This window comes from Salmo salar, chromosome 09 (genome assembly GCF_965601325.2).
Source record: "Salmo salar chromosome 09, fSalSal1, whole genome shotgun sequence".
NCBI lineage: Eukaryota > Metazoa > Chordata > Actinopteri > Salmoniformes > Salmonidae > Salmo > Salmo salar.
In genome coordinates, this window is record NC_138299.1 from 51275849 (window position 1) to 51300661 (window position 24813).

General features: G+C 44.4%; 1 protein-coding gene across 2 annotated transcripts in view; it reads left to right on the forward strand.

Annotated features, from left to right (window-relative positions):
- Positions 1 to 24492, forward strand: part of si:ch211-168d23.3 (uncharacterized) — a 44584-nt gene extending 20092 nt beyond the window's left edge. For both annotated transcript variants that reach the window (XM_014211625.3, XM_014211626.3), the window contains exons 7-15: positions 4686 to 4923; positions 5126 to 5656; positions 9212 to 10295; positions 11217 to 11458; positions 13156 to 13211; positions 13591 to 13739; positions 15407 to 15501; positions 18246 to 18348; positions 19340 to 24492. In XM_014211625.3, coding sequence (XP_014067100.3) covers positions 4686 to 4923; positions 5126 to 5656; positions 9212 to 10295; positions 11217 to 11458; positions 13156 to 13211; positions 13591 to 13739; positions 15407 to 15501; positions 18246 to 18348; positions 19340 to 20748 — 3907 coding nt within the window. In that variant the 3' untranslated portion in view covers positions 20749 to 24492. The remainder of the gene's footprint in view (positions 1 to 4685; positions 4924 to 5125; positions 5657 to 9211; positions 10296 to 11216; positions 11459 to 13155; positions 13212 to 13590; positions 13740 to 15406; positions 15502 to 18245; positions 18349 to 19339) is intronic.
- The last annotated feature ends 321 nt before the right edge of the window (positions 24493 to 24813 follow it).

The window sequence follows — 24813 nt, forward strand, 5'->3', positions numbered from 1 at the left end:
GGGCAAAACGACAGATTTTTACCTTGTCAGCTCGGGGATTCAATCTAGCAACCTTTCAGTTACTAGCCCAACGCTCTAACCACTAGGCTACCTGCCTCCCCCCTCTAATCACTAGGCTACATGAGTATCTTTTTATGCATTGGGATATGGTCGCGAACCCGAACCTGGCTTGTTAGCCTTCGTGGTTTCGATTGCGTTAGCCATCTTACTTATTGCTTGTTAATGATTTATTATGTACAGTTGAAGTCGGAAGTTTACATACACCTTAGCCAAATGCATTTTAACTCAATTTTTCACAATTCCTGACATTTAATCCTAGTAAAAATCCCCTGTTTTAGGTCAGTTAGGATCACCGCTTTATTTTAAGACCGTGAAATGTCAGAATAATAGTAGAAAGAATGATTTATTTCAGCTTTTATTTCTTTCATCACATTCCCAGTGGGTCAGAAGTTTACATACACTCAATTAGTATTTGGTAGCATTGCCTTTAAATTGTTTAACTTGGGTCAAACATTTCAGGTAGCCTTCCACAAGCTTCCCACAACAAGTTGGGTTCATTTTGGCCCATTCCTCCTGGCAGAGCTGGTGTAACTGAGTCAGGTTTGTAGGCCTCCTTGCTTGCACAAGCTTTTTCAGTTCTGCCCACAAATGTTCTATAGGATTGAGGTCAGGTTTTGTGATGGCCACTCCAATACCTTGACTTTGTTGTCCTTAAGCCATTTTGCCACAACTTTGGAAGTATGCTTGGGGTCATTGTCCATTTGGAAGACCCATTTGTGACCAAGCTTTAACTTCCTGACTGATGTCTTGAGATGTTGCTTCAATATATCCACATAATTTTCCATCCACATAATTTTCCATCCTCATGATGCCATCTATTTTGTGAGGTGCACCAGTCCCTCCTGCAGCAAAGCACCCCCACAACATGATGCTGAAACCCCCGTGCTTCACTGTTGGGATGGTGTTCTTCGGTTTGCAAGCCTCCCCCTTTTTCCTCCAAACATAACGATGGTCATTATGGTCAAACAGTTCTATTTTTGTTTCATCAGACCAGAGGACATTTCTCCAAAAGGTACAATCTTTGTCCCCATGTGCAGTTGCAAACCGTAGTCTGGCTTTTTTATGGCTGTTTTGGAGCAGTGGCTTCTTCCTTGCTGAGCGGCCTTTCAGCTTATGTCGATATAGGACTCGTTTTACTATGGATATAGATACTTTTGTACCTGTTTCCTCCAGCATCTTTCCAAGGTCTTTTGCTGTTGTTCTGGGATTGATTTGCACTTTTCGCACCAAAATACATTCATCTCTAGGAGACAGAACACATCTCCTTCCTGAGAGGTATGATGGCTGCGTGGTCCCATGGTGTTTATACTTGCGTACTATTGTTTGCACAGATGAACATGTTATGTTTAGGCATTTGGAAATTTCTCCCAAGGATGAACCAGACTTGTGGAGGTCTACAAATGTTTTTCTGAGGTCTTGGCTGATTTATTTTGATTTTTCCATGATGTCAAGCAAAGAGGCACTGAGTTTGAAGGTAGACCTTGAAATACATCCACAGGTACACCTCCAATTGACATCAATTAGCCTATCAGAAGCTTACATTTACATTTTTGTAATTTAGCAGACACTCTTATCCAGAGCGACTTACAGTAGTGAATGCATACATTTCATAAATGTTTTTTCCCGTACTGGTCCCCTGTGGGATTCGAACCCACAACCCTGGCGTTGCAAACACCATGCGCTACCAACTGAGCCACACGGGACCTTTAAACAGCTGGAATTTTCCAAGCTGTTTAAAGGCACAGTCAACTTTGTGTATGTAAACTTCTGACCCACTGGAATTGTGATACAGTGAATTATAAGTGAAATAATCTGTCTGTAAATAATTGTTGGAAAAATTACTTGTGTCATGCACAAAGTAGATGTCCTAACCGACTTGCCAAAACTATAGTTTGTTAACAATACATTTGTAGAGTGGTTGAAAAACAAGTTTTAATGATGCCAACCTAAGTGTAAGTAAACTTCAGACTTCAACTGTATGTGACAATTGATACCATGAAAAAGGGGTTAAAAAAAAAAAGAACCGAGGCAAGTCAGTTAAGAAATAATTTTACTGACAATGGCGGCCTACTCCAGCCAAACCCTAACCCGAACGACGCTGGGTCAATTGTGCGCCGCCCTATGGGACTCCCAATCACGGCCGGTTGTGATACAGCCTTGAATCGAACTGTGGGTCTGTTGTGATGCCTCTAGCACTGAGACGCAGTGCCTTAGACCGCTGCGCCACTCTGGAGCCCAAACCCAAACTCCTAACCTTTAGCTCGCTCCCTTATGCTGGGGAGCGATGCGTTCATGCTCTCTGTTTGGGGCGACGCATGTCCCCGGTTGTCTGAACTTGAATGCAGATCTTTTATCCAGTTGGGACCCTCTCTCTCAGGAGAGTTGGGACCCTCTCTCTCAAGAGAGTTGAGACCCTCTCTCTCAGAAGAGTTGAGACCCTCTCTCTCAGGAGAGTTGAGACCCTCTCTCTCAGGAGAGTTGGGACCCTCTCTCTCAGGAGAGTTGGGACCCTCTCTACCCTCTCTCTCAGGAGAGTTGAGACCCTCTCTCTCAGGAGAGTTGAGACCCTCTCTCTCAGGAGAGTTGAGACCCTCTCTCTCAGGAGAGTTGAGACCCTCTCTCTCAGGAGAGTTGGGACCCTCTCTCTCAGGAGTGGAGGTGGTCTCCCAGGTATTGGACATTTTTGGCCAACGTAGATCTTTACGCGTCGCAAGAAAATGCAAAAACAAATTCTCGATGAGGGACCCGAGTGACCTGTTGGGTAACGGATACTCTGGCGCAACAGTGGCCTTGGACCGTCTTTTACGCATTTCTGCCAGTGGTTCAGATTCAGCCCACATTGGAGAGGGTCCACCGGGAGGGAGAAACATTGATTCTTGTGGCTCCCCGTTGGCCCAGGCAGCCATGATTGTTGTGGCTCCCCGTTGGCCCAGGCAGCCATGATTGTTGTGGCTCCCCGTTGGCCCAGGCAGCCATGATTGTTGTGGCTCCCCGTTGGCCCAGGCAGCCTTGATTCTTGTGGCTCCCCGTTGGCCCAGGCAGCCTTGATTCTTGTGGCTCCCCGTTGGCCCAGGCAGCCTTGATTCTTGTGGTTCCCCGTTGGCCCAGGCAGCCTTGCTTCTTGTGGCTCCCCGTTGGCCCAGGCAGCCTTGGTTCTTGTGGCTTCCCGTTGGCCCATGCAGCCTTGGTTCTTGTGGCTCCCCGTTGGCCCAGGCAGCCTTGGTTCTTGTGGCTCCCCGTTGGCCCAGTCAGCCTTGATTCTTGTAGCTCCCCGTTGGCCCAGGCAGCCTTGGTTCTTGTGGCTTCCCGTTGGCCCAGGCAGCCTTGGTTCTTGTGGCTCCCCGTTGGCCCAGTCAGCCTTGATTCTTGTAGCTCCCCGTTGGCCCTGGCAGCCTTGGTTCTTGTGGCTTCCCGTTGGCCCAGGCAGCCTTGGTTGGCAGAGATCACTCGCCTTCTAGGTGGGGACCCATGGAAACTCCTGTTTGCGAAGGGACCTGTTTGTCTGAGGCGCACGGGCAGGCTTGGCAAGCGAGGCGTAGTAGTAGTTGCTTCATATGGGCCTGGCCCCTGAGAGGGCCAATTTGATGCCTAGAGGTTTATCTTCCGAATGTTATTGCTACCGTTCAGTCTGCAAGGGTGGCCTCCACGAGAGGGCTGTATGCGTATGTGGCATGTGTTTTAAGTTCTGGTGCCAAGATAAAGGACATCCTTATATTCCTACAGGAGTTTTTGGAGCATGGGGTGGGCATTCTCTACGTTAAAAGTGTACATGGCTGCCATCAGTTTGTCATGTGGGAATTGATGGATCCTCACCGGGGACCTAACCCCTGGTTGTGCAGTTCCTGAAAGGTCTCGGACAGGTCTCTAAACTAAGGTTTAGATGGGACTTGGCGCTGGTTTTGGAGGCACTGTGGGTGGCTCCCTTTGAGCCTTTAAAGAGCTAAACTTCCTCATCTTCATTTTATATTCAATTACAAAATGTTCTATACTTTTTCTTTGACTTTGAAAATCTGGAGCCGGTTGTGTAGATCAGTGGGGAAAAAAAGTCAATTTAATTCCTTTTTAGATTTAATTCTAAGGCAGCAAAATGTGACAACTGTACAAGCGATGTGTTGACATTCAATAGAAACCGATGGGCCCTGGTCAAAAGTAGTTCACTACTTAACAGAATCCTATGGGTTCTGGTCAAAAGTAGTGCACTTGATATGGCGCCATTTGGTATGCACACAGACAATTTATACAAAATCATCATACAACAAATATAACAACACTACAATTACACCCTTTAACAACACTACTATTACACCCTTTAACAACACTACTACTACACCCTTTAACAACACTACTACTACTACACCCTTTAACAACACTACTATTACACCCTTTAACAACACTAATACTACACCCTTTAATAACACTACTACTACACCCTTTAACAACACTACTACTACACCCTTTAACAACACTACTACTACTACTACACCCTTTAACAACACTACTACTACTACTACTACACCCTTTAACACTACTACTACTACACCCTTTAACAACACTACTACTACTACTACTACACCCTTTAACAACACTACTACTACTACACCCTTTCACTCTGTCTTCCTCAACAGCTCTGGGATGCAGCTCACCTCAACCCACCCAGACAGTCACATGACCTCCATTTCCATCCTCAACACCACCCCTCCTGCTGTAGTACAGGGCCTGCCCTTCACCCCCCAGACCTCTAGACCCCTAGGGGGCGTTACAGAGGGTCAGATTAGTGTTCAGCAGGCGTCTGTAGTGTTGCTGCCTGACAGAGCTGGCCATGAGGAGAGGAGGGAGGAAGCAACGTCCCCACACCTGCCTCAGGTGAGAAGTTAACACTTGATTGGTTGATTGATTAATTGTTTGGTTGGCTGGTTGGCTTACTTGATTTGTTAATTGATTGGTGCTCAGTTAATTGATTGGTTACTTGATATATCCTCCTAAGTCAAATGCTAGGTGGGTCTAGTAAACTAGCAAAACAAATGTACACCAGAACATTCTCTAATCAGTTTGTTGTTCCCCTCAGTCGACAAGGCACCTTTTCCAGCAGCATGCCTCTCTCCAACCCTCCACCGCCAGTCTCCAGTCCACTTCTCCTCCTGTAATGGCCCTCCTACAGACCTCGCTGGAGGCCCCACAGGCCCTGGACCTACCTGGTATGCTACCCAAATACCTGTTAGACCAAGTTGGGACGTTACACAAACACCTGCTGGACCCAGTTGGGACGTTACCCAAACACCTGCTGGACCCAGTTGGGACGTTGCACAGACACCTGCTGGACCCAGTTGGGACGTTACCCAAACACCTGCTGGACCAAGTTGGGACGTTACCCAAACACCTGCTGGACCAAGTTGGGACGTTACCCAAACACCTGCTGGACCCAGTTGGGACGTTACCCAAACACTTGCTGGACCCAGTTGGGACGTTACCCAAACACCTGCTGGACCCAGTTGGGTCGTTGCCTAAACACTTGCGGGACCAGACGGAGACAGGGACAGAACCAGGGGTGGAGAAGGTTCACAGCCCCACCCAGGCCTTCATCCATCATCTACAACAGGTCAACCAGCTTTTATGCTCTCTATTGTGACTATTTATTGACTTATAGGGGCAATCTGCAGTTGCTGCATCCATTTTTTGATGTATAAATTAATGATACAGTGGCAAGAAAAAGTATGTGAACTTTTTGGAATTACCTGGATTTTTTGCATAAATTGGTCATCAAATTTGATCTGATCTTCATCTAAGTCACAACAATAGACAAACATAGTGTGCTTAAACTAATAACACACAAATTATTGTATTTTTCTTGTCTATATTGAATACATCATTTAAACATTCACAGTGTAGGTTGGAAAAAGTATGTGAACCCCTAGGCTAATGACTTCTCCAAATGCTAATTGGAGTCAGGAGTCAGCTAACCTGGAGTCCAATCAATGAGACGAGATTGGAGATGTTGGTTAGGGCTGCCTTGCCCTATAAAAAACACTCACAAAATTTGAGTTTGTTATTCACCAGAAGCATTGCCTGATGTGAACCATGCTTCGAACAAAAGAGATCTCAGAAGACCTAAGATTAAGAATTGTTGACTTGCATAAAGCTGGAAAGGGTTACAAAAGTATCTCTAAAAGCCTTGATGTTCATCAGTCCACGGTAAGACAAATTGTCTATAAATGGAGAAAGTTCAGCACTGTTGCTACTCTCCCTAGGAGTGGCCGTCCTGCAAAGATGACTGCAAGAGCACAGCGCAGAATGCTCAATGAGGTTAAGAAGAATCCTAGAGTGTCAGCTAAAGACTTACAGAAATCTCTGGAACATGCTAACATCTCTGTTGACGAGTCTACGATACGTAAAACACTAAACAAGAATGGTGTTCATGGGAGGACACGACGGAAGAAGCCACTGCTGTCCTAAAAAAACATTGCTGCACGTCTGAAGTTTGCAAAAGTGTACCTGGATGTTCCACAGCGCTACTGGCAAAATATTCTGTGGACAGATTAAACTACAGTTGAGTTGTTTTGGAAGGAACACACACTGTGTGGAGAAAAAAGTCACAACACACCAACATCAAAACCTCATCCCAACTGTAAAGTATGGTGGAGGGAGCATCATGGTTTGGGGCTGCTTAGCTGCCTCAGGGCTTGGACAGCTTGCTATCATCGACAGAAAAATGAATTCCCAAGTTTATCAAAACATTTTGCAGGAGAATGTAAGGCTATATGTCCGCCAATTGAAGCTCAACAGAAGTTGGGTGATGCAACAGGACAACGACCCAAATGGCTTCAACAACAGAATGGCTTCAACAAAAGAAAATACACCTTTTGGAGTGGCCCAGTCTGAGTCCTGACCTCAACCCGAATTGAGATGCTGTGGCATGACCTCAAGAGAGCAGTTCACACCAGACATCCCAAGAATATTGCTGAACTGAAACAGTTTTGTAAAGAGGAATGGTCCAAAATTCCTCCTGACCATTGTACAGGTCTGATCTGCAACTACAGAAAATGTTTGGTTGAGTTTATTGCTGCCAAAGGAGGGTCAACCAGTTATTAAATCCAAGGGTTCACATACTTTTCCCACCCTGCACTGTGAATGTTTACACAGTGTGTTCAATAAAGACATGGAAACGTATACTTGTTTGTGTGTTATTCGTTTAAGCAGACTGTGTTTGTCTATTGTTGTGACCTAGATGAAGTTCAGATCAAATTTAAAGACCAATTTATGCAGAAATCCAGGTATTTCCAAAGGGTTCACATACTTTTTCTTGCCACTGTATGTACCCATTGATTCTTGAAGAATTGAACGTATAAATGCCTCATGAGCTTAGTTCAACTGTCATACCCCACGAGAAGCTTAAAATATAAGCTTGTTTTACTGTTTGTAAATAATGTACACTACCGTTCAAAAGTTTGGGGTCACTTAGAAATGTCCTTCTTTTTGAAAGATAAGCAAAAAATGTTTTTGTCCATTAAAATAACAACATCAAATTGATCAGAAATACAGTGTAGACATTGTTAATGTTGTAAATGACTATTGTAGCTGGAAACGGCAGATTTTTTTCAAAATGGAATATCTACATAGGCGTATCAGCACCCATCACTCCTGTGTTCCAATGGCACATTGTGTAAGCTAATCCAAGTTAGTCATTTTAAAAGGCTAATTGATCATTAGAAAACCCTTTTGCAATTATGTTAGCACAGCTGAAAATTGTTGTTCTGATTAAAGAAGCAATGAAACTAGCCTTCTTTAGATTAGTTTAGTATCTGGAGCATCAGCATTTGTGGGTTTGATTACAGGCTCAAAATGGCCAGAAACAAAGTACTTTCTTCTGAAACTCGTTAGTCTATTCTTGTTCTGAGAAATGAAGGCTATTCCATTTGAGAAATTGCCAAGAAACTGAAGATCTTGTACTACTGGCAGCTTCATTAAATAGTACCCACAATACACCAGTCTCAATGTCGACAGTGAAGAGGCGACTCCGGGATGCTGGCCTTCTAGGCAGAGTTGCAAAGAAAAGCCATATCTCAGACTGGCCAATAAAAATAAAAGATTAAGATGGGCAATGGAACACAGGCACTGGACAGAGGAACTCTGCCGAGAAGGCCAGCATCCCGGAGTCGTCTCTTCACTGTCGACGTTGAGACTGTTGTTTTGCAGGTACTATTTAATGAAGCTGCCAGTTAAGGACTTGTGAGGTGTCTGTTTCTCAAACTAGACACACTAATGTACTTGTTCTCTTGCTCAGTTGTGCACCGGGGCCTCCCACTCCTCTTTCTTTTCTGGTTAGAGCCAGTTTGCACTGTTCTGTGAAGGGAGTAGTACACAGCGTTGTACGAGATCTTCAGTTTCTTGGCAATTTCTCACATGGAATAGCCTTCATTTCTCAGAACAAGAAGAGACAAATGAGTTTCAGAAGAAAGGTCTTTGTTTCTGGCCATTTTGAGCCTGTAATCGAACCCACAAATGCTGATGCTCCAGATACTCAACTAGTCTTAAAGAAGGCCAGTTTTATTGCTTCTTTAATCAGGACAACAGTTTTCAGCTGTGCTAACATAATTGCAAAAGGGTTTTCTAATGATCAATTAGCCTTTTAAAATAATAAACTTGGATTAGCAAACACAACGTGCCATTGGAACACAGGAGTGATGGTTTCTGATAATGGGCCTATGTAGATATTCCATTAAAAATCTGCAGTTTCCACCTACAATGTTCGTTTACAACATTAACAATGTCTACACTGTATTTCTGATCTAAATTGATGTTATTTTAAATGGACACATTTTTTTTGCTTTTTCTTTCAAAAAGAAGGACATTTCTAAGTGACCCCAAACTTTTGAACGGTAGTGTACATGTCAACAAACAATGTATAGCCTCAAAACATGGGTAAAACTATAATGTTGATATCATGGATGATCAGTCGTTGCATCCGTATCTCTATGAATTTGAGCGGTAACATTTCTCCAGCCCCATCCCTCAGCTTTTTTACTGAAAACAGGGTAGGTTTTAAACTGCTGATTGTCCCTTTAAAGGTTTATTGATTAAATGTTGAACATATTGTCTTGATTTACATAGCATAACCTTATTGTTTTCCTTCATCGCACCACAATTTCTATCATAGCAAGCACTTACCCCTCCCAATCCCTCCCCATCACCTGAGGTCCTGGCTGGGACTGTGTCAGTGGAGGATCACATTGTCTCCGCTGTGGCCAGTGAGATGGAGGAGGCCCCTCCACCCACCCAGCCAGCAGTTCTAGGACAGGCAGGAGCCCAGTCTGCGATGCCCCTCAGCCCCTGTGTGTTGGTGGCCTATCCAGCTTCACTACACCCAGCGACAGAGACTACCCTGCCAGGCCACTCTCCTACCCTGCTATGCCAATCTCCACCTGAGCAGGGTTTAGGGACCACACCGCCGGCTGGGCAGGGCTTATGGACCACACCGCCAAATGGGCAGGGCTTAGTGAGAACACTCCCAAATGGGCAGGGCTTAGTGAGCACACCCTTTACTAGGCAGGGCTTAGGGTCCACACCCCAACAAGACAGTTTATCTTCCCCACCAAGTGGGGCCACCTCCCTGGGACTGGCTGGGTCTGGGTCTGGGTCTGGAAGTGCCGTCCCTCAAACCCAGACTTCAGTTTTCAGAAGCCCCTCCCCTCTGCCTGTCAGCGCCTCCCCCCAGCTTCAGACTGCAGTGTTCAGAAGCCCCTCCCCTCTGCCTGTCAGCACCTCCCCCCAGCTCCAGGCCGCAGTGTTCAGAAGCCCCTCCCCTCTGCCTGTCAGCACCTCCCCCCAGCTTCAGACCGCAGTGTTCAGAAGCCCCTCCCCTCTGCCTATCAGCGCCTCCTCCCAGCTTCAGACTACAGTGTTCAGAAGCCCCTCCCCTCTGCCTGTCAGCACCTCCCCCCAGCTCCAGACTGCAGTGTTCAGCAACCCCAGCCCCTCTCCTCTACCTGTCTGTGTGCCTCAGCAGCAGCCTGACCCCCTCCTAGTGCAGCCTGACCCCCTCCTAGTGCAGCCTGACCCCCTCCTAGTGCAGCCTGACCCTTTCCTAGTGCAGCCTGACCCTTTCCTAGTGCAGCCTGACCCTTTCCTAGTGCAGCCTGACCCCCTCCTAGTGCAGCCTGACCCCCTCCTTGTGACTCCCAGCTCCTATGGAGAACAGGATAACCAGCACCATGCTGTCCAACAGCACACAAAGCAAAGCAGTGAGTCTGACCACACAGAGATTGCAACCCAAATGGCACCCTATTCCCTATATAGTGCACTACTTTTGACCAGAGTCCTATGGGAATAAGGTGCCATTTAGGGATGCAAACAGAGTATTAATACAAATCATCATGCAACAATTCTAACAATGCTACTCCCTTTCACAGTCTTCCTAACCCACTCCTTTCACTCTGTCTCCCTGCCTCACACTCATCATCACCACCACCACCATCATCATCACCATCTTCATCATCATCACCCCCATCTCCACCATCACCACCCCCATCATCACCATCATTACCCTTATCTCCACCATCATCACCCCCATCTCCACCATCATCACCCCCATCTCCACACCATCACCCCCATCTCCACCATCATCACCACCCCCATCTCCACCATCACCACCATCATCACCACCCCCATATCTACCATCACCCCCATCTCCACCATTACCTCCATCTCCACCATCATCACCCCGATCTCCACCATCACCACCCCATCTCCACCATTACCCCCATCTCCACCATCATCACCCCATCTCCATCATCACCACCATCACCACCCCCCATCTCCACCCCCATCTCCACCATCACCATCTCCACCCCCATCTCCACCATCATCACCCCCATCTCCACCCCCATCTCCACCATCACCACCTCCATCACCACCATCATCTCCACCCCCATCTCCACCATCACCACCATCATCACCACCATCACCACCATCACCACTCCCATCTCCACCATCATCACCCCCATCTCCACCCCCATCTCCACCATCTCCACCATCATCACCACCCCCATCTCCACCATCACCCCCATCTACACCATCATCAACCCCATCTCCACCATCATCACCCCCATCACCATCCCCATCATCATCACAACCATCATCATCTTCTGTATTATAATGCTCAGAACCACCAGCTGCCTTGGCCATGGATGTGGAGGGTAAAGCCTTTACTCTTGATGTCCATCCACCTTCTCCCAGACCCCAGGGCCACCAGTGGCCACCAGGCCCCCACACAGTCCAGGGGCCCAACACAGTTCGGTGGCTCCACACTGTCCAGGAGCCCCAGTACGACCAGGGGCCGCAAGCCCACAGAGAGCAGGACCAGTGGCTCAGAGCAGTTCAGACAGCCCAACAGTCAAAGACAAAGGTGAGAAACAAGCAAGTTTGCATTTGAAATGGACCCCTATTCCCTGTATAGTGCACTACTTTTGAACAGGGCACTATGGAACCCTATTCCCTATATAGTGCACTACTTTAGATCAGAGCCCTATGGCACCCTATTCCCTATATAGTGCACTACTTTTAACCAGAGCTTTATGGGCCCTGCTTTTGGCCCTCGAGGCCCTCTTCAAAAATGAAGGGAATATGGTGCCATTTCAGATATATCCATTCTCAGATTCTAGGCCTTTCATCCAGCATATTGGTCTGAAACCACAACACTCTTCATTCTACTCAGATTCTGAAACCACTATACCCCTCAGATTTTGAAACCACTATACTACTCAGATTCTGAAACCACAATACTACTCAGATTCTGAAACCACAATACTACTCAGATTCTGAAACCACTATAACTACTCAGATTCTGAAACCACTATACTACTCAGATTCTGAAACCACAATACTACTCAGATTCTGAAACAACAATACTACTCAGATTCTGAAACCACAATACTACTCAGATTCTGAAACCACTATACTACTCAGATTCTGAAACCACAATACTACTCAGATTCTGAAACCACAATACTACTCAGATTCTGAAACCACAATACTACTCAGATTCTGAAACCACTATACTACTCAGATTCTGAAACCACTATACTACTCAGATTCTGAAACCACAATACTCTTCATTCTACTCAGATTCTGAAACCACTATACCCCTCAGATTTTGAAACCACTACACTACTCAGATTCTGAAACCACAATACTACTCAGATTCTGAAACACAAAGCTCTTCATTCTACTCAGATTCTGAAACCACTATACTTCTCAGATTCTGAAACCACTATACTACTCAGATTCTGAAACCACAATACTACTCAGATTCTGAAACCACAATACTACTCAGATTCTGAAACCACAATTCTACTCAGATTCTGAAACCACAATTCTACTCAGATTCTGAAACCACTATACTACTCAGATTCTGAAACCACTATACTACTCAGATTCTGAAACCACAATACTACACAGATTCTGAAACCACTATACTTCTCAGATTCTGAAACCACAATACTACTCAGATTCTGAAACCACAATACTACTCAGATTCTGAAACCACAACTCAGATTCTGAAACCACAATGCTCTAGCATTCTACTCAGATTCTGAAACCACTATACTACTCAGATTCTGAAACCACTATACTACTCAGATTCTGAAACCACTATACCCCTCAGATTTTGAAACCACTATACTACTCAGATTCTGAAACCACAATACTACTCAGATTCTGAAACCACAATACTACTCAGATTCTGAAACCACAATACTACTCAGATTCTGAAACCACAATACTCTTCATTCTACTCAGATTCTGAAACCACTATACTACTCAGATTCTGAAACCACTATACTACTCAGATTCTGAAACCACAATACTTCTTAGATTCTGAAACCACTGTACTACTCAGATTCTGAAACCACAATACTACTCAGATTCTGAAATCACAATACTACTCAGATTCTGAAACCACAATACTACTCAGATTCTGAAACCACAATACTTCTCAGATTCTGAAACCACTATACTACTCAGATTCTGAAACCACAATACTCTTCATTCTACTCAGATTCTTCAATCTCCAGTAAACCTAAGGTCATATCTCATCCATACCAGGTGGCCGGTCCTGTGGCGAAGGAGAGGGAGCAGAGACTGACTGAAGCAATGTGCAGGTAAGAAGCAGGACACGCCAGGTAGTCACTGTCTGATATTGACGACGTCTGTATTGCATGATGATGAAGTGCAGTACCAAAAAGTGTCTGAGGTGTGAAAGAAGGATAGATACCCTGCAGTTTTATTGTGCAACGGTTCAACCTTAAAGGGATAGTTCAGGATATTTGGCAATGGAGTAATCTTCTCATTAAACTACCTCTAACTTCCTTCATATTGTATGCAGAGACATACAAATGGTATCCATGAGTTCATCTGACTGTGGGGAAGTAGATAAAATGGCTTTTAAAAACTGCAGGAGCATTCACCAGAGTATTGATCGATCCTCTGGTCACTTTACGTTCTTGAACCCTAAACTAGTGTCTGTGATGTCATCCTCAGGCTCCAGCAGCAGCTGTGTCTGGACCAGGGACCGGTCCAGAGCCCTTACATCTGTCCCCCCTTCTCCTCATTGGGGGAGGCTGTGACACACCTGTTACCATACCACACCTGTGCCGGACACCTGCCTAGTCAGGACGACTTCAACTTAGGTCAGAACACCGCTTTTAATTCACTCTGTAGAGACTGGCAGTACACTCTTAGATAAAAAAGGGTTCCAAAAGGAACCCTTTGCGGAAAGGGTTCTACATGGAATGTTTTTAACTGGAACCCAAAAGGGTTCTACAAAAAGGGTTCTACATGGAACCCAAAAATGTTTTAACTGGAACCCTTCTACATGGAACCCTAAAGGGTTTTAACCTGTCTGGGCTAGGGGGCAGTATTTTCACGGCTGGATGAAAAACGTACCCAATTTAAACAGGTTACTACTCTGGCCCAGAAATTAGAATATGCATATTATTAGTAGATTTGGATAGAAAACACTCTGAAGTTTCTAAAACTGTTTGAATGGTGTCTGTGAGTATAACAGAACTCATATGGCAGGCAAAAACCTGAGAAAAAGTCAACCAGGAAGTGGAGGATCTGAGAATTGTAGTTCTTCTTTCTAGTCCCTTTCGAAACTACAGTATCTGTGGGGTTACGTTGCACTTCCTAAGGCTTCCATTGGCTGTCAAAAGCCTTCAGAAAGTTGTTTCAGCCTTCTCCTTCTTTTCTTGTGGAAGTAGCAGTCCTGGGAGTGCATTCTGACAAAGATCAGCAAAGGTAAGAGAATATTTCTAATACTAATTCTGAGTTTAGCTTGCGCCGAACTTGGCGGGTGTCTGTATAGCTCTCTGTGATGGCTGAGCTATGTACTCAGAATATTGAAAAATGTGCTTTCTCCGTAAAGCTATTTTAAAATCTGACAAAGCGGTTGCATCCAGGAGTAGTCTATCTATAATTCTTTAAATAATTGTTATATATTTTGTCAACGTTTATGATGAGTATTTTTGTAAATTGATGTGCACATTCACCGGAAGTTTTGGTGAGAATACATTTTCTGAACATCACGCGCCAATGTAAAATGCTGTTTTTGGATATAAATATGAACTTTATCGAACAAAACATACATGTATTGTATTGTGTAACATAATGTCCTAGGAGTGTCATCTGATGAAGATCGTCAAAGGTTAGTGCTTCATTTAGCTGTGTTTTGGGTTTTATTGACACATGTCCTTGCTTGGAAAATGGCTGTGTGATTATTTTTGTCTATGTACTCTCCTAACATAATCTAATGTTTTGCTTTCGCTGTAAAGCCTTTTTGAAATTGGACAATGTGGTTACATCAAGGAGAAGTGCATCTTTAAAATGGTGTAAAATAGTTGTATGTTTGAGAAAGTTGAATTATGACATTTTGTTGTTTTTGAATTTGCCGCCCTGATATTTCACTGGCTGTGTCCCGCAGGTGGGCGTCCCACGTAGCCCATAGAAGTTAACTGGAACCCAAAAGGGTTCTACAAAAAGGGTTCTACATGGAATCCAAAAAGGTTTTAACTGGAACCCAAAAGGGTTCTACATGGAACCCAAAAGGGTTTTAACTGGAACCCAAAAGGGTTCTACATGGAACCCAAAAGGGTTCTACATGGAACCCAAAAGGGTTTTAACTGGAACCCAAAATGGTTCCTCAAAAAGTTATCCCATGGGGACAGCTGAGCCTACCCTATTATGTTGTAGATATAACCTTGTTTTTCTAAGAATGTAGTAAAAGCTGGGTCTTGATGCCATAATCAGTCTCTGTATCTATATGTGTGATTATTGACGTGTCCCCCTCTCTCTCCAGTGGACAAGCAGTTTGACACTGTGTCAGGGTTCCTACTGAAACGCACCAAGGACATGCTCAACAAATACAGACAGCTACTGCTCGGGGAAGCACTGGTATGACTCTCATACATCTATATTTCCCTTTTGTTTCCTCTTAAATCATATCGCAACTGTCTTTGCTAAAGTTATCATTTGTTTTCTTCTGTATTTTGCTTTTATGGATGGAAATTCCTCTGACAATTCTAAGTTTTGAGTTTTGGAGTTCCTCAAGGGTCAGTTCTGTTTTTAATTTTACTGTTGAAGTCTGAAGTTTAAATACACTTAGGTTGGAGTCATTAAAACTCATTTTTCAACCACTCTACAAATTTCTTGTTAACAAACTATAGTTTTGGCAAGTTGTTTAGGACATCTACTTTGTGTATGACACAAGTAATTTTTCCAACAATTGTTTACAGATTATTTCACTTACAACTCCCTGTATCACAATTCCAGTGGGTCAGAAGTTTACATACACTAAGTTGACTGTGCCTTTAAACAGCTTGGAAAATTCCAGAAAATGATGCCATGTCTTTAGAAGCTTCTGATAGGGTAATTGACATAATTTGAGTCAATTGGCGGTATACCTGTGGATGTATTTCAAGGCCTACCTTCAAACTCAGTGCCTCTTTGCTTAACATCATGGGAAAATCAAAAGAAATCAGCCAAGACCTCAGAAAAAAAATGTGGACCTCCACAAGTCTAGTTCATCCTTGGGAGCAATTTCCAAATGCATGAAGGAACCACGTTCATCTGTACAAACAATAGTACGCAAGTATAAACACCATGGGACCACGCAGCCGTCATACCGCTCAGGAAGGAGACGCGTTCTGTGTCCTAGAGATGAACGTACTTTGGTGCGAAAAGTGCAAATCAATATCCCAGAACAACAGCAAAAGACCTTGGAAAGATGCTGGAGCAAACAGGTACAAAAGTATCTATATCCACAGTAAAACGAGTCCTATATCGACATAACCTGAAAGGCTCCTCAGCAAGGAAGAAGCCACTGCTCCAAAACCGCCATAAAAAAAGCCAGACTACGGTTTGCAATTGCACATGGGGACAAAGATCGTACTTTTTGGAGAAATGTCCTCTGGTCTGACAAAAATAGAATTGTTTGGCCATAATGACCATCGTTATGTTTGGAGTAAAAAGGGGGAAGCTTGCAAGCCGAAGAACACCATCCCAACCGTGAAGCACGGCGGTGGCAGCATCATGTTGTGGGGGTGCTGTGGGGGTGCTTTGCTGCAGGAGGGACTGGTGCACTTCACAAAATAGATGGCATCATGAGGATGGAAAATTATGTGGATATATTGAAGAAACATCTCAAGATATCAGTTAGGAAGTTAAAGCTTGGTCGCAAATGTGTCTTCCAAATGGACAATGGACCCCAAGCATACTTCCATAGTTGTGGCAAAATGGCTTAAGGACAACAAGGTCAAGGTATTGGAGTGGCCATCACAAAGCCCTGACCTCAATCATATAGAAAATTTGTGGGCAGAACTGAAAAAGCGTGTGTGAGCAAGGAGGCCAACAAACCTGACTCAGTTACACCAGCTCTGTCAGGAGGAACGGGCCAACATTCACCCAACTTATTGTGGGAAGCTTGTGGAACAACAACAACAATTTAAAAGGCAATGCTACCAAATACTAATTGAGTGTATGTAAACTCCTGACCCACTGGGAATGTGATGAAAGAAATAAAAGCTGAAATAAATAATTCTCTCAACTATTATTCTGACTTTTCACATTCTTAAAACAAAGTGGTGATCCTAACTGACCTAAAACAGGGAATTTCTTTACTAGGATTAAATATCAGGAATTGTGAAAAACTGAGTTTAAATGCATTTGGCTTAGGTGTATGTAAACTTCCGTCTTCAACAGTATATGCTACTGCTTGGCGATGCCATTCGGAAACACAGTGTCAATTTTCACTGATACACGGACAATACAAAGCTGCTGATGCAGGCGTTATAATTACATGTGATTTGGTTGTGTTACAGATTATTTTGTGCCCAATATAAATGAAATTAATGGTAAATAATATATTGTGTCATTTTGGAGTCACTTTTATTGTAGATAAGAATAGCACTTCTACATTAATGTAGATGCTACCATGATTACGGATAAGCCTGAATGAATCGTGAATAATGGCTAGTGAGAAAGTTACAGACGCACAAATATCATACCCCTAATACTAACCTCTCACCATTACAATAACAAGGAACGTTAGGAATTGGGGGGTGGGTATGATATTTGTGCGTCCGTAACTTTCTCACTCACCATTATTCACGATTCATTCAGGATGTTCTGTAATCATGGTAGCATCTACATTAATGTAGAAGTGTTTAGAAACTTTATATTCTTATTCATAATAAAAGTGACTCCAGAATGACACAATACATTATTTACCATTCGTTTCAATTGGGCACAAAATAATCTGAAACACAATCAAAACAAATAGAAAATATATCCAATATGTTTTTTTGTAGAGTCAAAAGCTTGATATAATCATTGCATGCTGTGAATATGGGACAAAATACTTAACTTTTGACTACTTTAATACAGTGACTTTGGCCCAATACTTTTGGTCCCAAAAAATGTACAAAAAGTGCTATAATTTCTAAACTGTTCACCTGATATGGATGAAAATACCTTCACATTAAATCTGACAGTCTGCACTTTAACTTTATAGTCATTGATTCATTTCAAATACAAAAGTTTGGAGTTTTATATCCCAAAAAAGAAATCACACTTCAATAATTACAGAAGGCACTGTATCACACACACACTGTATGCCCCCCATTTATCAATATCAACAGCAGGTGATGCCGTCGGCAGAGATGGTGATGCTGGATCGTCTGTTCCTCCAATCAGAGAGGTTTTCCCTGGGGGAGGACCGACACAGGGCCCGTAGAGACCCAGGTTAGTGCCGTGGGGGAGTGGATATGCACTATATATATACAGCAGTAAACAGCAGTATGTGGACACCCCTTCAAATTAGTGGATTTGGCTATTTCAGCTACACCTGCTGCTGTGTATAAAATCGAGCAGACAGCCATGCAATCTCCATAGACAAACATTGAGAGTAGAATGGCCCTTACTGAAGAGCTCAGTAACTTTCAACGTGGCACCGTCATACGATGCCACCTTTCCAACAAGTCAGTTCTTCAAATTTCTGCCCTGATAGAGCTGCCCCGGTCAACTGAAGTGGAAACGTCTAGGAGCAACAACGGCTCAGCCGCGAAGTGGTAGACCACACAAGCTCACAGAACGGGGTTTAGTGGATGCCAGGAAAACACTACCTGCCCCAATGCATATTGGCAACTGTAAAGTTTGGTGGAGGAGGAATAATGGTCTGGGGCTGTTTTTCATGGTTCGGGCTAGGCCCCTTAGTTCCGTGTAGTGTACCTACTGGTGTACGGGTACAGGTGTAGTGTACCTACTGGTGTACGGGTACAGGTGTAGTGTACCTACAGGTGTACGGGTACAGGTGTAGTGTACCTACAGGTGTACATGTACAGGTGTAGTGTACCTACTGGTGTACGGGTACAGGTGTAGTGTACCTACAGGTGTGCAGGTGTAGTGTACCTACTGGTGTACGGGTACAGGTGTAGTGTACCTACTGGTGTACGGGTACAGGTGTAGTGTACCTACAGGTGTACAGGTACAGGTGTAGTGTACCTACAGGTGTACAGGTACAGGTGTAGTGCACCTACAGGTGTACAGGTGAACTATCTACTGGGATAAAAGTGAAGCACTGTGACGTTTAACCAGAAACGTCCTTTTTAATGTTGGTGCAGTCTGTCTTTGAAGTTAAATGAGCTCTTCTGTGAACATAGTCAGTCAGTGTTATGTAATGCACCGATGTGTAGCGTTCTCTCCCCTTGTACCTTTATGCTTGGATCTTCCACAGAGTCCTTCCTGATGGCCCTGCATGCATCTGAGTCCTCCAGCTCCGGGTCATCCCGTGTGGGGCTGGATCGGCCTAGCAGTTCCCCCTCCCCCCCTGCTTGGACCAGACTCTCCGACCGACCCCCGGGACTCAGGACCTACCACTCCACCAGCCGCGGAGGCCTCAGGCTCACCATCAAACACAAGGCTGGATCCAGGATGGTGGTTCACAACTCAGCCTGTGACACCGTGCACACTACTGCCCCCTCGTGTCACAAGCGGTACTACACCGGCCAACTGCTCAATGGGAGTGGTGATCTGGCTGAGCAGGGCTCCTCCTATAGGACCTCCTGCCATCCAATCGATGAGGAGATGTCGAACGGAGCCCTGCCCTCCAAAGCAGTAGAGGACATCCCCCATGGTCACCATAGTGACAGCAGGGAATCTGTAGCACAGATTCAGACAGCAGCACTGGGTTCACAATATACAAGATCCCCAAACTCCCTTACTATGCCGAGCTTAGACCCACAGACTGCCTGTCTAGAGCCTCCCCCTCCAGACCCTGGAGAGATGAGTACCCCCAAACTGAAACGCTTCAGGCCCACGCTTCCGGACCTCCCATCCCAGGCGGACAGGCACAGCTACAGGCCCCAGCCTTTCCCACAGACCAGCTACAGGCCCCAGCCTTTTCCACAGACCGGCTACAGGCCCCAGTCTCTTCCCCAGACCAGCTACAGGCCCCAGCCTTTTCCCCAGACCAGCTACAGGCCCCAGCCTTTTCCCCAGACTGGCTACAGGCCCCAGTCTCTTACCCAGACCAGCGACAGACCCCAGCCTTTTCCCCAGACCGGCTACAGACCTCAGCCTCTTACGCAGACCAGCGACAGGCCCCAGCCTTTTCCCCAGACCGGCTACAGGCCCCAGTCTCTTACCCAGACCAGCGACAGACCCCAGTCTCTTCCCCAGACCAGCGACAGGCCCCAGTCTCTTACCCAGACCAGCGACAGGCCCCAGCTTCTTCCCCAGACCAGCGACAGACCCCAGCCTCTTTCCCAAACTAGCTACAGGCCCCAGTCTCTTACCCAGACCAGCGACAGGCCCCAGTCTCTTACCCAGACCAGCAACAGACCCCAGCCTCTTACCCAGACCAGCGACAGGCCCCAGCCTCTTACCCAAACTAGCTACAGGCCCCAGTCTCTTTCCCAGACCAGCTACAGGCCCGAGGCTAGTCCTAGCCCCCAACCCCCCCTGCCAGAGGACAACACCCTCAGTGAACACCTGCAGAGTGCCATCAACAGCATCCTGGAGCTGCAGCGCCTGCAGGGTCCCACGGCTGCAGCTCAGCCCCGGATCCAGGGGGCGTGCCCGGCTGTAGGCCCCGCCTCCCTACTGGACCAGGCCATCACTAGCATCCTACAAGGAAACCTCTAGAGACTCCTGAGAGGAGGGACACCTGGAGGGAGTGGAGGGGGAAGAACTCAGCCTGGTTTAACCAAGCTAGGAGGAGGAGGGGTAAAGACTAGGCACAAAAACAGGAAATGCAGAGAAATTTACACCAAGCATTATTTTCTAGATGGCCTTCTAGATACTTAATTTGATGTACATGTGAGATTAAATCTAGTATAGTAGGAGATATAGCGTATCAGCAGTAGTTTGAGGATCACGACGCCAGGTGTAACCAAACCGTCATCATATTTATAAATACCATTGAGAAACAGAGACAGGAGAGCATTAGACAAAAGAGATTATTCATTTTATACTTTGTTTTTTAAAAGATGTTGTTCAAATGTGAATTATTATTATTTTTGCTTTATATTACTAAGAAAATCCTATACGGTGTACTATTTCAATAATCTGTGCCAACTGTGTAAAATGTGATTATTGGGTTGATTAAGAGCAGGAAGGTTGTCTTTATGTGAATCTCTGTGCCTGGGTGTAGGGGGGGGGGGGGTAGATGGTGAGTTTGAGTGAGTCAGTATTTTTAGGAACATTGTGAATGACCTAATGATTCTTTCTTCAACATAACGGTTTAACCCCAACCTGACAGACTGTTGAACCCCAAAGAAACTTACGTTCATCTGGGATGCATTCACTACGAACAAGCGGAAGCGAAACGGGGGCGAAACAGGGAAGCGCCTACCTGACTTTTGTCCAATAGAATCTCTTGTTTCGGGGTTGCAAAATGTTTTCTGTTGCAAAAAAAAACGTTTTGCTGTGGTGTGCTCTAATGAATACACCCCTGAATACACCAGCAAAATGGCAACATTGCATCTCTGAATGTATCCCATACATTCACAGGAGCCTGTTAAGAGTCACAGCGGAAAGAGAAAATATCTGACGCAGGGTGTGAAAGATACAGTCCTGCTTTTTGAAGAAAATTGACGTTTTTTTATTCACGCTGGATTCTAACTGTGATTTGAATGTCTTTTCTTTTCTTTTCTTTTTTTGGTATAAAAGATGAGAACAGATCCCAAACTTCTTAACAAGCAAGCAATACGAGGAGAGGTTTTCTGTGTGAGGGTTCTGTAGTGTAGTGAGAGGTCTACAGGTCTACAAGTACGTCCCAAATGACACCCTTATTCCCTATCAAAACTAGTGTACTAAATAAGGAATAGCATGCCATTTGGCACACACTGTATACCTGGCCTCCTAACACACCACATTACCCGCCTGGCACCAGAGCCTGACTGGAGCTCACCTGCATCTTCTACCAGCCTTGGACCAAAAACTAGGAGAATTATCAGCTTTATACAGTTGAAGTCAGAAGTTTACGTACACCAGAGTCAAATACATTTAAACTCAGTTTTTCACAATTCCTGACATTTTAATCCTAGTAAAAATTCCCTGTTTTAGGTCAGTTAGGATTACCACTTTATTTTAAGAATGTGAAATGTCAGAATAATAGTAGAGAGAATGATTTATTTCAGCTTTTATTTCTTTCATCACATTCCCAGTGGGTCAGAAGTTTACATACACTCAATTAGTATTTGGTAGCATTGCCTTTAAATTGCTTAACTTGGGTCAAACATTTCGGGTAGCCTTCCATAAGCTTCCCACAATAAGTTGGGTGAATATTGGCCCATTCCTCCTGACAGAGCTGGTGTAACTGAGTCATGTTTGTAGGCCTCCTTGCTCATACACGCTTTTTCAGTTCTGCCCACAAATTTTCTATAGGATTGAGGTCAGGGCTTTGTGATGGCCACTCCAATACCTTGACTTTGTTGTCCTTAAGACATTTTGCCACAACTTTGGAAGTATGCTTGGGGTCATTGTCCATTTGGAAGACCCATTTGCGACCAAGCTTTCACTTCCTGACTGATGTCTTGAGATGTTGCTTCAATATATCCACTTAATTTTCCATCCTCATGATGCCATCTAGTTTGTGAAGTGCACCAGTCCCTCCTGCAGCAAAGCACCCCCACAACATGATGCTGCCACCTCCGTGCTTCACGGTTGGGATGGTGTTCTTCAGCTTGCAAGCATCCCCCTTTTTCCTTCAAACATAACGATGGTCATTGTGGCCAAACAGTTCTATTTTTGTTTCATCAGACCGGAGGACATTTCTCCAAAAAGTACAATATTTGTCCCCATGTGCAGTTGCAAACTGTAGTCTGGCTTTTTTCTGGTAGTTTTGGAGCAGTGGTTTCTTCCTTGCTGAGCGGCCTTTCGGGTTATGTCGATATAGGACTCGTTTTACTGTGGATATAGATACTTTTGTACATGTTTCCTCCAGCATCTTCACAAGGTCCTTTGCTGTTGTTCTGGAATTGATTTACACTTTTCGCACCAAAGTACGTTCATCTTTAGGAGACAGAACATGTCTCCTTCCTGAGCGGTATGACGGCTGCGTGGTCCAATGGTGTCTATACTTGTGCACTATTGTTTGTCCAGATGAACGTGGTACCTTTAGGCGTTTGGAAATTGCTCCCAAGGATGAACCAGACTTGTGGAGGTCTACACATTTATTTCTGAGGTCTTGGCTGATTTCTTTTGATTATCCCATGATGTCAAGCAAAGAGGCACTGAGTTTGAAGGTAGGCTTTGAAATACATCCACAGGTACACCACCAATTGACTCAAATGATGTCAATTAGCCTATCAGTTGCTTCTAAAGCTATGACATCATTTTCGGTAATATAGCAAACTTTTAAAGGCACAGTCAACATTAGTGTATGTAAACTTCTGACCCACTGGAATTGTGATACAGTGAATTATAAGTGAAATAATCTGTAAACAATTGTTGGAAAAATTCCTTGTGTCATGCACAAAGTAGATGTCCTAACCGACTTGCCAAAACTATAGTTTAACAATAAATTTGTAGAGTGCTTGAAAAATATGTTTTAATGACTCCAACCTAAGTGTATGTAAACTTCTGACTTCAACTGTATATTACCCTGAATTAGGCTGTTAGGCTGTTTATGTTTATCCTGTATGTTCAAGGCTGAATAATGACTTCTTAAGGGAAGACACAAATGTGAAGAAAAAAAACAAAACGTAAAAGCAGTCTCTGTTTGGCTTGTACACTTGACAATCTATCATTCATGTAAAAAGGCTAATTAATGTGGGGTAGCGTTACACATTTTCTTTTTAATTGAGATGTTTGTCTTTATAAGATGTCTACCAATACTCTTAAATGACCTCTAAACTGAGAGCCCTGAATATGTGAAAGTAAAAGCAGTGCATTTCTGTGTTTAAACTCTTACTCTGGAAACCATTTAAGAGAATTGGGAGAGTCACCTTTTTGGTAGTTCAGGGTTTTTAAAATCATACACACAGTTCCAATGTATTGAACAAAATGTGAATTATGGTATGCAGTAATAGTGTTTATAGTGCAGTGCTGCTAGGCAACGCGATAATTCAGTAGTTCATAGTGATACCAGCAGGGGGAATTGATTGAACCAATGCTTGTTATACCAACAGGGGGAATTTATTGATCCAAGGCTTGTTATATCAACAGGGGAAATTGATTGATCCAAGGGTTGTTCAGCAAATGTCCTCTATAGAGCTGACGTGATTCTACATGTCAGCTGCAAGTTCTATACCGACCCCAAAAAATATCCAATGCAACATGTCAAAGGGTTGGTCTCATGTTTCATGAGCTGAAATAAAAGATCCCAGAAATGTTCCGTATGCCGGAGTATTTCTGTCTGAAATTTTAGCTCTTTTGTGGGAGAAAAACCTCATTCGGATTGGATGGGCCTAGCTCCCCATGTGGATGGGCCTATGCCCTCCCAGACCCCCATGGCTGAGCCCCTGCCCAGTCATGTGAAATCCATAGATTAGGGTCTAATGAATTTATTTCAATTGACCGATTTCCATATATAAATTAAGTAAAAAAATCATTTCACATTGTTGCATTTATATTTTTGTTTAGAATACATAGCATATCTCCATCTGAACGTAACAAAACATTTGCAACCTGCTGAACGTGCCTCACGGTCGTGTCCTCAAGAAATTCCACTGTTACATCTGTTGAGCAGCACTGAACCAAACAAAA